At 51.5% G+C, this 16,201-nt stretch overlaps 1 protein-coding gene across 5 annotated transcripts in view; it reads left to right on the top strand.

The window, feature by feature from the left end:
* The first annotated feature begins 295 nt into the window (after positions 1-295).
* LRRC20 (leucine rich repeat containing 20) overlaps positions 296-16,201 on the top strand; it is an 89,085-nt gene continuing 73,179 nt past the window's right edge. The window contains exons 1-2 of one of the 5 annotated variants that reach the window (XM_033208658.1): positions 296-393; positions 6,933-7,077. In XM_033208658.1, coding sequence (XP_033064549.1) covers positions 6,996-7,077 — 82 coding nt within the window. In that variant the 5' untranslated portion in view covers positions 296-393; positions 6,933-6,995. Of the gene's footprint in view, positions 394-875; positions 1,461-6,442; positions 6,801-6,932; positions 7,078-16,201 lie in introns of those variants that run through there. The other 4 variants (XM_033208659.1, XM_033208660.1, XM_033208661.1 and 1 more) reach the window with 4 other exon arrangements.

Raw genomic sequence — 16,201 nt, 5'->3', positions numbered from 1 at the left:
CCATTCCCTCGAGAAAACCCAATCTGGAGCCCTGGTCTATAGATCCTGGGATGTACTGCACGTCCCACTCTGTATTTCCGCCCTCTCTGGCGTTCTCCCTCCAGAGGCAGCACACAAAGCGGTTACTCCCTTCGGGCGGGAGCGCGCGGGCTGCCCTTCCGCGCGCACCTCCCCCGCGCGCGCCGCTCCCGCGCTGATTGGCTGCGCGCAGCCCGGGCCCAGCCTACTCCCGCTACGGCACCGGTCCTGGCGCGGGGATTGGCGGAGTGGTGGCGCTCGCAGATCCCGCAGCCCCTCGCGCCCCGCCCCGCCGGTTCGGAACTCGCCTGGGGCGCCGCCGGCGGCGGAGGGAGCGTGACTGCGGGGCGCAGGGCGCTAGGAGGCATTGTCGCCGTAAGTGGAGCCAAAAGCGGCCCGGAGCGGGACCACACGCTTCTTGCCCCGCAAAGTAAACGTAGTCCAAGGCCAAGCGTTGCAGGGGCTGGGGGAGCGAGGGCGAGAAGTGTTCCGATTTTTGCAGCGTCCCCTCCCCTCCCCCAGGTTACCCGGTGGAAAAGAGCAGCGGTTGCACCAGCGGAGGCTCTGGCGGTGCCTAGGCGCCCGGCATACGCGGGCTCTTGCTTGCTCACTGCAGCTGGACTCCGATGGTTCGCGGCAGTGGGTGCAGAGGTGCCAGGGAATAGGGAGCTCGGAGAAGCGCTCCCGGGCGGGCCTCCATTCCTTGCGGGAGGCGCCCTTGCTGGGAGAGGCTGCTGTGCATTTCACCCCCGAAGCGACACTATCGGGGTTTGCTTCCGCTCTGGGGAGCTGCAGACGCTTGCTCCAGAACGTGCCTCTCGGCCTCTGGGCAGCGTGGGAGCCCCGGGCCCTCTGCGATCACTAGCATTCTTCCCTCTGCCTGCTTTATTCTCCCAGTCCCCGCCTGCCGGGCCAGCCGGACGAGGTGCCATTGGCTGCAGGCACCAGGGGTGAGGCGGGTCCTGGCACGAGGGGCGGGGGGACCCTTGCCTGGCCACCGCGCGTGGTGCTGGAGGCTCAGTCCGAGGATGCCTAGGATGTCAGCGAGGGAGCACGCGCTTAGCTTCGCGAACCCCATGCCACAAAAACGAGGCGCCAGCAGGTTCCGCTCACGTCCCAGCGGGCTTCTTACCCTGGGGTGGGAAAGTGGGTCAACTTCGTTCTGACCTGAAGGGGGGTCTGGGACTGCTTGGGTCGCTCCTCACCTCCTCATCCGCTCCCCGGCTTGGCATGGTCCAGAGCCCGGGCTGGAGCCGGCAGTAGGGCCAGCTTGCACACATGGCTCCGGAGTCTCCGGTTGCCCATCCGAGCCGCTGCCAGGCTCTAACGTTCCCAACTGACAACACCAGTAACTAAATATAGGAGCAGATGGCGGGGACGGGCTGTCGCAGCGTCTCCTTTGCAGAGGTCTCCGGACTGCAGATAAGGTAGAGTTCTTGATGGTAAGGGCTGGAGTCAGGGGGCCAGGTCAGGGTTTAAGCAAAAATCGCCCCTCCCCCAGCCAGCCTGAGTCCAGGTGAAACCAGGTTATAGGAAGAGGAGGGCTGTATTGCCAGCTCCCACAAAGCAGGACAACGTTTTTGTCTGGCGTTGAATTTATTGCATCCAAACTTACTCGCTGCACCTGTTTAATTACCTACTGGTAATGCCTTGGTGTGGGAAACATGTAATGGTTTGCAAAGTCCTTTCCCAAAAGTTACATAGCAGTTACTTCTCACAATAATCCAGTGAGGAAGGTGGTATTTCCATTTTACAAATGGGACTGCTCACAACACTGTTAACTTTGCGAAACTATGGATTCGGCTGCCTTCCTCAAAAAACTTCTCTTAGTTCACTACAGAGAAGCAGAGGACAGCCTTGTAAGAGGGCTGCAGTTCCCTTCTTCAGTAATCTGAGAGCCCATTGGCTCCCTGTCTCTCTCTCCTGAATCTCTCTGTGCATCTGCTGCTCAGCCCCTGTCCCTTCCCCCAGCCATGTCATGTGCCTTCATGCCCCCCTAGGCCTGGCCCTGTAGCCTTACTAGTATCAGGCTCATCCTGCCTCCCAGTGGGAAGCTTCTTTTAGCCCATACCCCGTCTTTGCCCCTTTACTCCCACAGTGGGGGCCTTATGCAAGGTGCCCCGAAGACGTTTGCTGGATTTAAACATTTCACCGGACCAGGATGCTCACTCTGAGGAACGGGGTTGGGGGTGTGTGGAGAGGGCCCTGCTTTGAGGATGTAGGCAGTGTGAGTATGAGCTTTGACCTTGTGCTGAAGTGTCTCTAGGATTTGGAGTACTTTCCTTGACATTTTCGAAGGCCTACCCTCTATTGCCTGGGACTGGCTGGGACCAGTAGTGCCAGCTGGCTGGGGTGCCCCAAGCAGAGATCTGGCCCATGTGGGCTGATGGTGTCTGTTTCTCCCTTTCGGGACACTCTGTGACTCTCCACTACCACCATCCCTGCAGATGGCATTGACCAGGTACCCCGAGGAGCCCAGGCCTGTCAGCTGGACTTCATGAAACAATTCTTCCTTGTGGAGGAAGGGGCAGTTTTAGGTGAAGGGAGGATGGCTTCCTAGCTAGTTAATAAGCATGGTGATTTTAGGCAGCAGGAACCTTTTGGGGGTCCAGAGCATCTGTGCTGTACTCAGAGCATCCTCCATCCTCTGGCATAGAAGGGGCCCTTCTTCCTATTGAATTGCCCTGACACCTAGACTTTACATGTTTCTGTCCCTGTGCCTGTGTCCACTGTGACCCACATAATAGAATGTCTGAACTTGCCACCAGTGGTGAAATTTTTAATCTGACTAGTTTTCTTCAGTGGTCTAAGGCAAGGGTCCTCAACCCATGGACTGTGGATGGTACAGGTCCATGGCCTGTGAGGAACCTGGCTGCACAGCAGGAGGTGAGCACCGGTGAGCATTACCGCCTGAGCTCTGCCTCCTGTCAGACCAGTGGCCACATTAGATTCTCTTAGGAGCCTGAACCCTATTGTGAACTGCGAATGCGATGGATCTAGGTTGTGCTCTCCTTATGATAATCTAATGCCTGATGATCTGAGGTGTAATAGTTTCATCCCTCTCCCCCTGCGGTGGGAAGAATTGTCTTCCAGGAAACGGAAAAGATTGGGGACGCTGGTCTAAGGCACCACCTCCCCCACCCGGTGGCAGCTAGTAGAATTGCAGGCATAGTGCCTGATTGAAGGTATTCAGCCCAGGCGATCCCACCAGGGCTACCCCAGACCCTGGGCAGCTTGGTGGCTTCCCTTCCTTTCCCTTTCTGCTGTGAGGCCAGGATTGCTTCAGTGCTGTTCTTCAGAAAGCTCTTCCTCATCAGAATCACAAGTCGGAACTGTTTCCTGCATTTCTTTCTCCCTCTTCATTCTTATCCCTCACACCTAGGAGATACTCAGTAAATGTTTATGATTATTGATGATGAATTGGAGATGGAGAAAGGAGGGAGCATGGAATGGTGGGAAGAGTCCGAGGCTGGGACTTAGGATACGTAGGTTTTTTGTTTTCATCTAGCTGATTTGCTTCCCCTGTTGGGTCCTCAGCTTTCCCATTCATAAAGGGGTTAGAAAAAGTCACGGAGATGCTAGCAACATGGCTATGATTTAGGCTTAGGGGTACAGTCTTCAAAGCAGCATGGTGAAGTTGTTGGGTCCGGTTTGCCACAGTCCTTTCTATTCCCTTCTGCCTTGCACTGGCTCACCTTATGCAGATTGGCCACCTGGCACTGTTAGCTTTTTGGTTTTTGACCCTTCCCAATTTAGATAATGTCTTAGATTTGTTGTAAGAGTCTCTTGACCTGTATTCAGATTGGAAACACAAATGATGTCTGTTGATCATCACCATTAGGGGATACTAACCAAGCACCTGTGTTCAGTGTGTGGGGAGAAGCACAGTATAGATCTATTCCCTGCCCCCAAGCTGCCCACAGGCCAATGGAGGAGACAGGTGTATGTTTGTTTGTTTGTTTGTTTATTTTTGAGACGGAGCTTTGCTCTTGTCGCCCATGCTGGAGTGCAATGGCACGATCTCGGCTCACTGCAACCTCCGCCTCCTGGGTTCAAGCAATTCTCCTGTCTCAGACTCCCGAGTACCTGGGATTACAGGCATGTGCCACCATGCCTGGCTATTTTTTTTTTGAGCCTGAGGTTTGCTCTTATTGCCCATGCTGGAGTGCAATGACACAGTCTCACTCACTGCAACCTCTGCCTCCCGGGTTCAAGTGATTCTCCTGCCTCAGCCTCCCGAAGCACCCGCCACCACGCCTGGCTAATTTTTGTATTTTTACTAGAGATGGCGTTTTACCACGTTGGCCAGCTGGTCTTGAATTCCTGACCTTAGGTGATCTGCCCACCTCGGCCTTCCAAAGTGCTGAGATTACGGGTGTGAGCCACCGCACCTGGCCATTTTTTTCTTTTTTTGTATTTTCAGTAGAGATGGAGTTTTACCATGTTGGTCAGGCTGGTTTCCAACTCCTGACCTCAAGTGATCCACCTGCCTCGGCCTCCCAAAGTGCTGGGATTACAGGCATGAGTCACTGCGCCTGGCTGACAAGTGTATGTTTAAAAGCTCATAAATAATCCAGGTGATTTGTGCTAAGTCATTAAGTGCTACTGAAACTCAGAGGGAGCAGAGAACACTGAGGCAATCAGAGATTTCCTGGAGGTGGGAGAGATAGAAATTCCACTCATTCCTCAAAGATGAGTTCCCTAAGTGTTTTGTTCAGAGTCACATGAGTATGAAACTGGGGTTAGATGCTGGTATTACATCTACATGTGCACTGCTTTATCTTCTTTTTTTTTTTTTTTTTGAGACGGAGTCTTGCTCTGCCACCCAGGCTGGAGTGCAGTGGCCGGATCTCAGCTCACTGCAAGCTCCGCCTCCCAGGTTTATGCCATTCTCCTGCCTCAGCCTCCCGAGTAGCTGGGACTACAGGCGCCCGCCTCGTCGCCCGGCTAGTTTTTTGTATTTTTAAGTAGAGACAGGGTTTCACCGTATTAGCCAGGATGGTCTCGATCTCCTGACCTCGTGATCCGCCCGTCTCGGCCTCCCAAAGTGCTGGGATTACAGGCTTGAGCCACCGCGCCCGGCCTGCTTTATCTTCTTAACTTTTATTGAGTATTTACGTGTCCTGGGCTCTGAGCTAGCTAGTATATATGTTTTGTTCAATCCTTATATTAACCTAACAAGTTGGGTATTACTAGATCTCCTATTCACGTGAAGAAACAGGCTCAGAGGAGTTAAGAAACTCTCCCAAGTCTTCTCAGCTAATAAATGGAGTTGAGCATTTGACCTGTCTCCAAAATCAGTGTTTTCCCACTGCTCTGTATGCGTGTGTCTCAAACCTTTAGTGCCAGCCTCCTTAGTGGAAATGCACACACATACTAAACTCACAGTAACTCCCCGAAGCAGATGGGTGGGGTTGGCCAACCCTGGCTTGGTCTTGCCTGCCCTACTTGTCCAGTTGACCACATGGGAACTTTTTCTTGGTGACTGTTAGCTCTTAGCATTGTCCCCATGCCCCTTCTCTCTGCTCTTCACCTTCTTCTGCCTTTGGCCCTTGGAGTGAGTTCATTGGAGCTCTTTGAGCTGTCTATGAAGCTGGGACTGGGGTCTGGGGACAAAGCAGGGACTTGAGCTCATTCCTCTCTCCATGGGGTGCTGCTATTTTTTTGTTTGTTTGTTTGAGACGGAATCTCACTCTGTCGCCCAGGCTGGAGTGCAACGGCTCGATCTCAGCTCACTGCAAGCTCCGCCTCCCGGGTTCACGCCATTCTCCTGCCTCAGCCTCCCGAGTAGCTGGGACTACAGGCACCCGCCACCACGCCCGGCTAATTTTTGTATTTTTAAGTAGAGATGAGGTTTCACTGTGTTAGCCAGGATGGTCTCGATCTCCTGACCTCATGATCTGCCCGCCTCGGCCTCCCAAAGTGCTGGGATTACAGGCGTGAGCCACCGCGCCCGGCCAGGGTGCTGCTATTTTTATGAAGAAGTGAACACTGGATATGGAGCTGGGCTGACCCGATTCTTGCCACTTGTAGTTTGACTTTGGCCAGGTCACCTAGCCCCTCTCTATGCTCATTTCCTTCTCTCTAATAAACCGGGAGTTGAGGGTGTTTGTAAGTCCTTATGTCTTAACACCTTATCATTTTGTCTTCCTCACCTTTCTTTCAGCCTCTTTTCCTCTAGTGATCCAATCTCTCTTCTCTCATTTCCATCTCCACCCACCCCACTCCCCCGCCACCCGCTCTTCTTGCCTTGGCAAGACGCAGCATCAGGCTGATAATCACACAGGCTAGTACTGTAAACTCTCCTTCCTATTGGCACGTGGGAAAGGAATTCTTACAGACCGCCCACTGCCAGTCCGTGTGTTCTGATGGGCTCACAGGGCTCTGATTTGCCTTCATGTCCCCACTTCCTGCCATGCACAAGGCAGATATGGGTGGGGTGAACAGGGGAGCTTGGGAAATTGTCCTGGGTGGGATGTGGACAGGGCACTAGCTTAGAGGCTGTGGGATGGAGGGATAGGTGTCTTTCTCCTGCAGTTGACTGCACCCTACCTCCTTCCCAACGCCCCGCCTATACAGTGAATCACAGGCCAACACACCCCTGAGTCCTCACACCTCCCTGGCTGCTGGCTCAGGCCTGGTCCCCATGTCTGGTGAGGTCACACATGTTGATCCTCCCCGAAAACCAGTAGGACCCAGCTGCCCCCACCCTCTGACTGGCAGACCAGCCTGTGCAAAGGCCAAGCTGGATGTGGCCTGAGCTCTCGGCCCTGCAAGAGGAGGTGAGTGGCCTGGGGCCCTCCCTGCAGGCTTCCTGGCAGCCTGGGTCCTGGGGGAGAAGGATGCTAGAGGGGGATGCCTGGGTGGGCCCCTGGCTGACAGGCAGGCACTTCATGGCACTGCATCTTCCCCAGGCTCAGGTCCTTTTGTGAGCAGCAGACCAGCCTGGGGGCTGGCGGCAGGACACCTGTGTCTGCATGCTGAAGAAGATGGGTGAGGCTGTGGCCAGAGTAGCAAGGAAGGTCAACGAGACGGTGGAGAGCGGCTCTGACACTCTGGGTGAGTGAGGGCAAGGCTTTTCCTAACTTCCCTGGAAGCAGTTGTGAGATCAACTTAGAAATGAAATAGAGATGAAAGACACAAGTGTCAGTGCGCAACCTCATCCTGAGAATAAGTGTTTTGTAGAACTTTCATTGCAACAGTGTGTAGTTTGTGTAAGACATTTCTTTTTTTTTTTTTTTTTTTTTTTTTTTTTTTTTTTTGAGACGGAGTCTCGCTCTGCCGCCCAGGCTGGAGTGCAGTGGCCGGGTCTCAGCTCACTGCAAGCTCCGCCTCCTGGGTTTACGCCATTCTCCTGCCTCAGCCTCCCAAGCAGCTGGGACTACAGGCGCCCGCCATGTCGCCCGGCTAGTTTTTTGTATTTTTTAGTAGAGACGGGGTTTCACCATGTTAGCCAGGATGGTCTCGATCTCCTGACCTCGTGATCCGCCCGTCTCGGCCTCCCAAAGTGCTGGGATTACGTAAGACATTTCTTACTGTGGGTCCTGGTCAAAGAGGTTTGAAAACCACTGAGTGATGGGGCCTGCCTGCTTGTCCTTTGACTGCCAATGACTGAGTGTGTGTACCCTTGGACTAGGTGAAAAAACAGAGCTGGTCTTGGCCAAGTAGCATCTGTGTGCCAGGCCCCGTGCTGGGCGCCTCCTGAATGTTATCTTGTTGAGTCTTCACAGGCTTCCTGGGGTGAATGAAGCCAGCTGGGCGTGGCAAGCCTCAGTCATCCCATGAAGAAAGGTAACGGCAAAATGGGTTTCTTTGAGGTTGCCCAGCTAGGAGACCCCTTTACACTCCACTATTTTTATTGAATTGTGTCTTATATATTTTTTGCTTTGAATTGGCCAGGGCATTTTATTCCATCAATTACCCCGCGACTCCCAAGCATTTAGGCAAACCATCCCATTTAATTGAATTCAGCAGATATTTATTGACTGTCCACCAAGTGCAAGGGGCAGCAGGGGATACGGTGCAGTTACCTGTGTGTGTGCCTGTGTGTGCATGTACATGCTCGAGTGTGTTTGTGTACGTGTGTGTGTGTATGTGCATGTATCTCACCCCTGGAATGCAGGCACCACTGTAGAGGCCTGGAGCACAGTCCTGCCTTGGGGGTGATCTTACAGATAGGCAGGCAGAATTGGAGGTACACGGAGAGGAATTTCACAGGCAGGTAGGGTGTGTGTGTGTGTCTGCCTGTCTGTCTCACAAAGGAGTGCTTCCTTCCATGGTGGTTACTGCCTCAGCAAAGTCACAGAGACTGGAAAGGCAGTCAGAGGCAGAGAGAGGTGGTCCAGGAAGTGGAGAGACACTCAGCCTTCAAGATGAGTTTGATCATTGCCTCTTCCAGGAAGCCCTCCGCCTTACCTCATCCACTCTTTGCTCCCTTCCTCCTCTGTAGCACCCCTTCAGCATCTGTACAGCACAGGGACCCTGTGGTGGTTTGCTTCCCCCTACCCTGCCCCAGAGCCCAGCGCAGTGTCAGGCACTTTGTAAACATGTGGAAGTGTTTGCTGAGCTTAGCTAAGGCGAGAGGCATTTCTTCTATCAGCAGGTTCACTGAAGATTGTCATTGGTGTTGGAGGGAAGCCTTTGGAAGGAGCCTTAAGCTAGTGAGCTGATGACTGTGAGCCCTCAGTGAAGGAATTCTGGAATCCTGTACTGGGCAGTAGTATGGCTGTTTAAGGCTGTCTAGCACTGAGACTGCGGTTCAGAGCTAGGCTTTGAGTCACATGGGCCTGGATTTGAATCCCTCCTCTGCCACCCACTCACCTGATACTGTGGCAGATTGCTTAACCTCTCAGATCCTCAGTTTCTTCATCTATAAAATGGGAATGGTAATTGTGTCTACTTCATCAGGGCAGTTGGGAGTAATTGGAATGTCTGTAAGGTGTTTGGCACATAGGGAGCTCAATAAATGGCAGCTATTCTTTTTAATTTTTGTTCGTTCCCAAAAGCTGGCAGTGGGACCTAAGCCCTTCCTTTCGCAAATGCACCTTCTACGGGTGTCATCCAGCCAGGTCTGTGCTGGGTGTGCTTCTCACTCCCTTCCAGTGGAGGATTCAGTGCAAATTGACAGATGTCTGTGGTGAGTAACCTACCCCTACTTCAAAATGTCACAGGGGGCCAGGCATGGTGGCTCATACCTGTAATCTCAGCACTTTGGGAGGCCGAAGCAGGTGGATCGCTTGGGGCCAAGAGTTCAAGACCAGCCTGGCCAACATACGAAAGCATACTAAAAATTCAAAAAATTAGCCTGGTGTGGTGGTACACACCTGTAATCCCAGCTACGTGGGAGGCTGAGGCAGGAGAATTGCCTGAACCCAGGAGGTGGAGGTTGCAGTGAGTCAAGATCTTGCCATTGCACCTCCAGCTTAGATGATGGAGCTAGGCTCCATCTCAAAAAAAAAAAAAAAAAAGCGTCACAGGGGATAGGGACACAGCAGCTCCACTTCACTCAGATGTGGCAAGAGTGGAGAGGCCGCAGGGGAGGGAAAACAATTCTTACCAGGGGCATTGGGGAAGCTGCTTGGGGGTGGGTGCTGTTTGAGAGAGGATGTTTCAGGGGCAACGGTGAGGAAACAGGCACTCCAGGCAGTGGCGGGGGTGTGCCTGAGTTGGAGGACAGACCCTGCTCAATTACCACAGCAGCATCGGGGCAGGTGTTGAGGGATGGTGCCTGGCAGGTGGAGAACCTGGAAGGTCGTGTTGAGGAGCCCCTGAACTTCAACCTCTGTGGACTGGAGATTGCAAGGTCAGGTGGCCAGGTGGGCATTTCTGTGAGCTGAAGAGTGGGCACCCTGCATCAGGTGAAATGTACAGGGCGGCTAGGACAGGGCATGCTGCGACCAGCTCCCCTGCACTGCCGGGGGGCCATACCCACCAAAGAACCCAAGCAGTTCTCTGGCTACTCTACCAAACCACTGCCATGCCTGGGATTGGAACCCTGACTGTCTGGCACCAGAGTCTGGGCCATGTCTCTACCATGCAGCCCTGGGGTGGGAGCAGGTTTTGGTGATTGCCAGGGTCATGACTGCTGTGAAACTCTAGTCAAGTTGGGAGAGGCTTTAGCCATGGCGATCTTGCCTGAAGCTCAAGACTTTCATATGGAGTGGACTGGGTCTTTTGTTTTTTTTTGAGACAGAATCTCGCTCTGTCACCCAGGCTGGAGTGCAGTGGTGCAAACTCGGCTCACTGCAAGCTCTGCCTCCCGGGTTCACGCCATTCTCCTGCCTCAGCCTCCCGAGTAGCTGGGACTATAGGCGCTGGCCACCATGCCCAGCTAATTTTTTTAAAAAAATATTTTTAGTAGAGACAGGGTTTCACCATGTTAGCCAGGATGGTCTCGATCTCCTGACCTCGTGATCCACCTGCCTTAGCTTCCCAAAGTGCTGGGATTACAGGCATGAGCCACTGCGCTTGGCCAGGACTGGGTCTTAAAGTTGTGGTTGAATAACAGGAATCCTCTGTACCTATGCAGTGGCCAGAGAAGAAGCAAAATTTCCAACCTGGCCATAGTGGGCACCTGTAATCCTGGCCCTTAGGAAATGGAGCTGACCAGGCTCATATAATCTAAGGGGGCTAGGTCTAAGCAGTTAGCATGTATTGAATACCTGCTGTATACTGGTTGCTTGGGGGCTCCCAGGAATGTGTGTAGTAGAGTCCTGGACCTGAGACTAGCCCACCACCCACAAGACAGTCTTCAGAGAGCAGTGACACACAGGCTCCATGCTAAGGTGTGTCGGATGGAACACAGGTTGTCCTAGTTCAGAGGTGGGAGATATTGCCGGGTATTGAAGTAGTCTGGGAAGGCTTTCTGGAGGAGATGGTAATTGAATTGAATCATAAAGTAACTCCATATGGTTCTCGTGTAAAACTGCTAACAATCTGAAGCATCGTAAACATCCAGGACCAGAAAATCGCTTAAATAAATTTGGCTACAGCTATACAAGGTTTTTTTGTTTTTTTTTTAGATGGAATCGTCTTGCTTGCCCAGGGTGGAGTGCCATGGCACAGTCTTGGCTCACTGCAACCTCCCTCTCCTGGGTTCAAGTGATTCTCCTTCAGCCTCCCGAGTAGCTGGGATTACAGGTGTGTGCCACCATGCCTGGCTAATTTTTAAATTTATTTTTTAGTGGAGATGGGGTTTTGCCACGTTGGCCAAGCTGGTCTTGAACACCTGATCTCAAGCGATCCACCTGCCTCAGCCTCCTAAAGTGCTGGGATTACAGGCGTGAGCCACCGCACCCTGCCTATATAATGCTATTTACATAGCCATCAACAATGGAGCATAATATTTCATTGTATGATTGAATAAAGACTGGCACATTCTCAGCCAGGCGCAGTGGCTCTGTAATCCCAGCACTTTGGGAGGCCGAGGCGGGCGGATCACAAGGTCAGAAGATCAAGACAAGGTCACGAGATCCTGGCTAACATGGTGAAACCCCGTCTCTACTAAAAATACAAAAAATTTAGCTAGGTGTGGTGGCAGGTGCCTGTAGTCCCAGCTGCTCAGGAGGCTGAGGCAGGAGACTGGTGTGGACCCGGGAGGTGGAGCTTGCAGTGAGCCAAGATCGTGCCACTGGAGTCCAGCCTGGGTGACAGAGCGAGACTCCGTCTCCAAAAAAAAAACAAAAAAAACCGAAAAAAGAACAAAAAAATGACTGGCACATTCTCATATATAACATGAATTGGAAAAAATCAAGAATGCCAAACTGTATGTAGGGTGAGATATGAATTATGTTAAACTTGTGCATATATGTAGGAAAGAAAATGGAAGGAAATAACCAATATGCAAATGGGAGTTAGAAAATACTATTTCTGCATTTTCTAAATATTCTATAATGAATGTATTACTCTTAAAATTAGAGAACAGATTTTAGGGAAAGGGCTACCTGCCACTATGGAAATAAAACATACATCTCGACAACAGATGGGAGTTCAGGGGTAACTCATTCTCAAAGCCAAGGCCCCGGGGAGAAGCACAAGCTTCCCTGGTTTTTCCCTTCCTGCTGGGTTCCCTCCCGGGGTGGTGCTCCAGAGCCACAGGTGTTGCTGCAGAGTGGGAGATCCCCTGTAGAGACTGGGCTGGAAGAGCTCTGTTACAGGCTTGCTCTCACCTTACTCAGGCAAGTAACCCTGGTAAGCACTTCGCACGCTCCCCCAGTGCTCCTGGGGCATCCCTGGCTAGAGCTGGAGCCAGGCCTGCTTCCTCCTGTAACTCGAAGCATAGATCCCAGCCTTTCTCACTCCACTCCAGGCTTCTCCATCCCTGGAGATGTGGGCTCCTTTCCATTTGGCCCCTGGGAGGCCCTCAACTTGAGTTGAAGCTGCTTTCCTCCCAGCCCGTCACCCCTCCTCAGCATCATCTTCTAGATGCTTCTAAGGAGCCTGCGGAGTTGCAAACTGCCCCTTAGGTAGTCTCCCTCCCCTGAGCCAGGCTCTCTTTCCCTGCCCCTTTTCCATTTAGGCTTTCATGGGTCTTGGACCCCTGAGGGGCCTCAGTCTGACCCCACCCTTCCCTCCAGCCTGTGGTTGTGGGCCAGGCTTCCCTGCACCCCGCTCCTCTCCAGGTCTTAGGCTCCCAGCTCTGCTGTTTGCATGGGGGCTAGCTTTTAAAGAATGATTGTGATGCAGAGGAGCAGGATTTGAAAAGGCCTGAGGCCTGAGACTCTACTACACACATCCCTGGGAGCCCCCAAGCACCTAGTACACAGCAGGTACTCAATACATGCTAACTGCTTGTATTTTTGGTAGAGACCCTGTCTCTACCAAAAATAAAACTTAAAAAATTAGCCAGGTGCAGTGGCACGCACCTGTAGTGTCAGCTACTTTGGGAGGCGGAGGCGAGAAAATTGCAAGAGTCCTGGAGGTTGAGGCTGCAGTGAGCCATGATTGGGCCACTGCACTCCAGCCTGGGTGAGAAAAAGTTCTATTTAAAAAATCTGATATAATATACTCTGGTTTCTCTTCAGATCCAATAAATCTTTTGCTTTTTACTGAAAAAAAAATCTGATTTAAGGGAATAATCTTATTTCTTTCTTATGCTCTATTTTTTATTTCTTTAATCATTTTAGAAATAAGGTCTTGTTCTGTCACCCAGGCTGGAGTGCAGTGGCGCAATCATAGTTCCCTGCAGCCTTCAATTCCTGGGCTCAAGTGATCCTCCCACCTCAGCTTTCCGAGTAGTTGAGACTACAGGCACTTGCTACTACACCGACTAATTTTTAAAATCTTTTGTAGAGATGGGGTCTCACTATGTTGCCTAGGCTGGTCTCAAACTCCTGGCCTCAAGCTATCCTCTTGTCCTAGCCTATACTTGTTTTAAATCTTTACTGCTTTTTCTTTTTTTTGAAACGGAGTCTCGCTCTGTCACCTAGGCTGAAGTGCAGTGGTGTGATCTCAGCTCACTGCAACCTCCACCTCCCGGGTTCAAGCAATTCTCCTGCCTCAGCCTCCCAAGGAGCTGGGATTACAGGCATGTGCCACTACACCTGGTTACTTTTTAATTTTTGTATTTTTAATAGAGACGGGGTTTCATCATGTTGGCCAGGCTGGTCTTGAACTCCCGGCCTCAAGTGATCCACCCGCCTCAACCTCCCAAAGTGCTAGGATTACAGGCTTGAGCCACCATGCCCAGCCTGTTTTTTCTATAACAGGACATTCTTGAGGGTTTGAGTCTGTTGTTCCTGCTGACTCTTGCTCACAGTAGGTTATTCTGGGTGGACTTTATATAATAATTTGGACCCTGTGCTCCTGCCTGGTGGACTATCTGTGTAATCCTGGGTTGCAGGGCTGTGTCCTCTGGAGGATTGGTGATTACTTTGGTCAGGTGCCTGAGTGTGACCAGCCTAGAAGCACATCTTCTGTCAATGTTTCAGCCCTAAGGGCTTCTACATATGAATTAAGGAATGTGAATATTCAAACCCTAAGTAAGAACAGGTCTGTGGTTTCAGAATCTTAGTGGAGATTTTTATTTTTGTTTTTTAAAAATTCATTGCCCAGGCAAAGACGAAACTGCTTTTTGTCTTATCCGGTAGTAGATTTTTTTTTTTTTTTTTGAGACGGAGTCTCGCTCTGTAGCCCGGGCTGGAGTGCAGTGGCCGGATCTCAGCTCACTGCAAGCTCCGCCTCCCGGGTTTACGCCATTCTCCTGCCTCAGCCTCCCAAGTAGCTGGGACTACAGGCGCCCGCCACCTCTCCCGGCTAGATTTTTGTGTTTTTTTAGTGGAGACGGGGTTTCACCGTGTTAGCCAGGATGGTCTCGATCTCCTGACCTCGTGATCCGCCCGTCTCGGCCTCCCAAAGTGCTGGGATTACAGGCTTGAGCCACTGCGCCCGGCCCCGGTAGTAGATTTTTATGATTTTATTGTTTTTTGTTATCAAGTAGTAGATTTGCTCATTACAACCTCCATCTCCCGCGTTCAAAGTGATTCTCCTGCCTCAGCTTTCCCCAAAACCCAACTGGGCACCTACCAACATGCCCAGCTAATTTTTGTATATTTAGTAGAGACGGGAGTTTCACCATGTTGCCCAGGCTGGTCTCGAACTCCTGACCTCAAGTGATCCACCTGTTTCGGTCTCCCAAAGTGCTGGGATTACAGGCATGAGCCATCACGCCCGGACTCAGGTTCTCTATTTTTGATCTTTTGGACTTGCTCTTGTTAAATGTCAGGCATCATGGTAAACAGTTTGCTGGTTTTACCTCATTTAATCTTCCGTAATAACCCTATGACAGAGGTGATGTTAATACCCCCATTTTACAGATGAGGAAACAAAGGTGTGAGAAACATCTTTTATCCAGTGTGTTCTTCCTTTCTTTCCTTCCTTCCTTCCTTCCTTCCTTCCTTTCCTTCTTTCTTTCTTTTTCTTTCTTTCTTTCTTTCTTCTTTTTTTTTTTTTGACAAGGTCTTACTCTGTCACCCAGGCTGGAGTGCAGTGGTGCCATCTTGGCTCACCGCAATCTCTGCCTCCCAGGTTCAAGCATTTTATCTGGTGTTTTTACGTGTTTTGTCATACAAGGGTATTCAACTTCCCTCATCTCCTGCGTTGCTTTTGCAGCACTTTCCCTCTGTTTTATAGCTGCTGGAGCTAGGCTGAGTGTAGGTGACCTGCTGGTGACACAGCTGTTTGGAGGGATAGCAGAGTTCATAGGTCGGCGTAGTGCACAGCCCTGCTTTTCCCCATCCACCCTGCTGCCTGCCTGAGGGATGGGGGTGGAGATGAGGAGGAGGGCTGAGAGAACTAAGCCAATGATGTGAACCTCCCTCTTCCTGCCTCTTCCCACCCGCACACCTACCTCTCCTCCCAGGTCTTCCTTCTTGGAACCACAGTGAGCCCACACTGTTCCTTGAAAAGGAGGAAAATAATGAGAGGTGAACATCTACCTTTGTATCTAGTATTTACATTATTATTAGGCTGTCTCAAGTTAATGAAACGATAGGGACAGCCCCCATGTACTGCTTTCATGGGCAAATGTCCCTCCATCAGTTCCTTCACTCCTGCAGGATTTTCTAAAGGGTAGATCCTGGGTAACCAACATCAGGACTGTAGGAGTACTGGTTAAAAATGCAGATTCAGGCCAGGCACGGTGACTCATGCCTGTAATCCTAGCACTTTGAGAGGTTGAGTCGGGCAGATTGCCTGAGCTCAGGAGTTCGAGACCAGCCTGGGCAACACGGTGAAACCCCATCTCTACTAAAATACCAAAACTTAGCTGGGCTTGGCGGCATGCGCCTGTCATCCCAGCTACTCAGGAGGCTGAGGCAGGAGAATTGCTTGAACCTGGGAGACAGAGGTTGCACAGTGAGCTGAGATCGCACCATTGCACTCCAGCCTGGGCGACAGAGCAAGACTTGGTGCCCCCTACTGCCAAAAATAAATAAAAATAAAACCTCAGTTAATTTCAGAAAAAAATGCAGATTCAAGCTGGGCGCGGTGGCTCATGCTTATAATCCTTGTGGTGGGTAGATCACTTAAGATCAGGAGTTCGACACCAGCCTGGCCAACATGGTGAAATTCATCTCTACTAAAATGCAAAAATGGCCGGGCACGGTGACTCATGCCTATAATCCCAGCACTTTAGGAGGCCAAGGTGGGCGGATCACGAGGTCAGGAGATCAAGACCATCCTGACT

The sequence above is a fragment of the Trachypithecus francoisi genome, unplaced genomic scaffold, assembly GCF_009764315.1.
Source record: "Trachypithecus francoisi isolate TF-2019V2 unplaced genomic scaffold, Tfra_2.0 Lachesis_group9, whole genome shotgun sequence".
Lineage (NCBI taxonomy): Eukaryota > Metazoa > Chordata > Mammalia > Primates > Cercopithecidae > Trachypithecus > Trachypithecus francoisi.
Note: the sequence above shows the minus strand (reverse complement) of the source record. Positions and strands in the feature narration are given on the sequence as shown.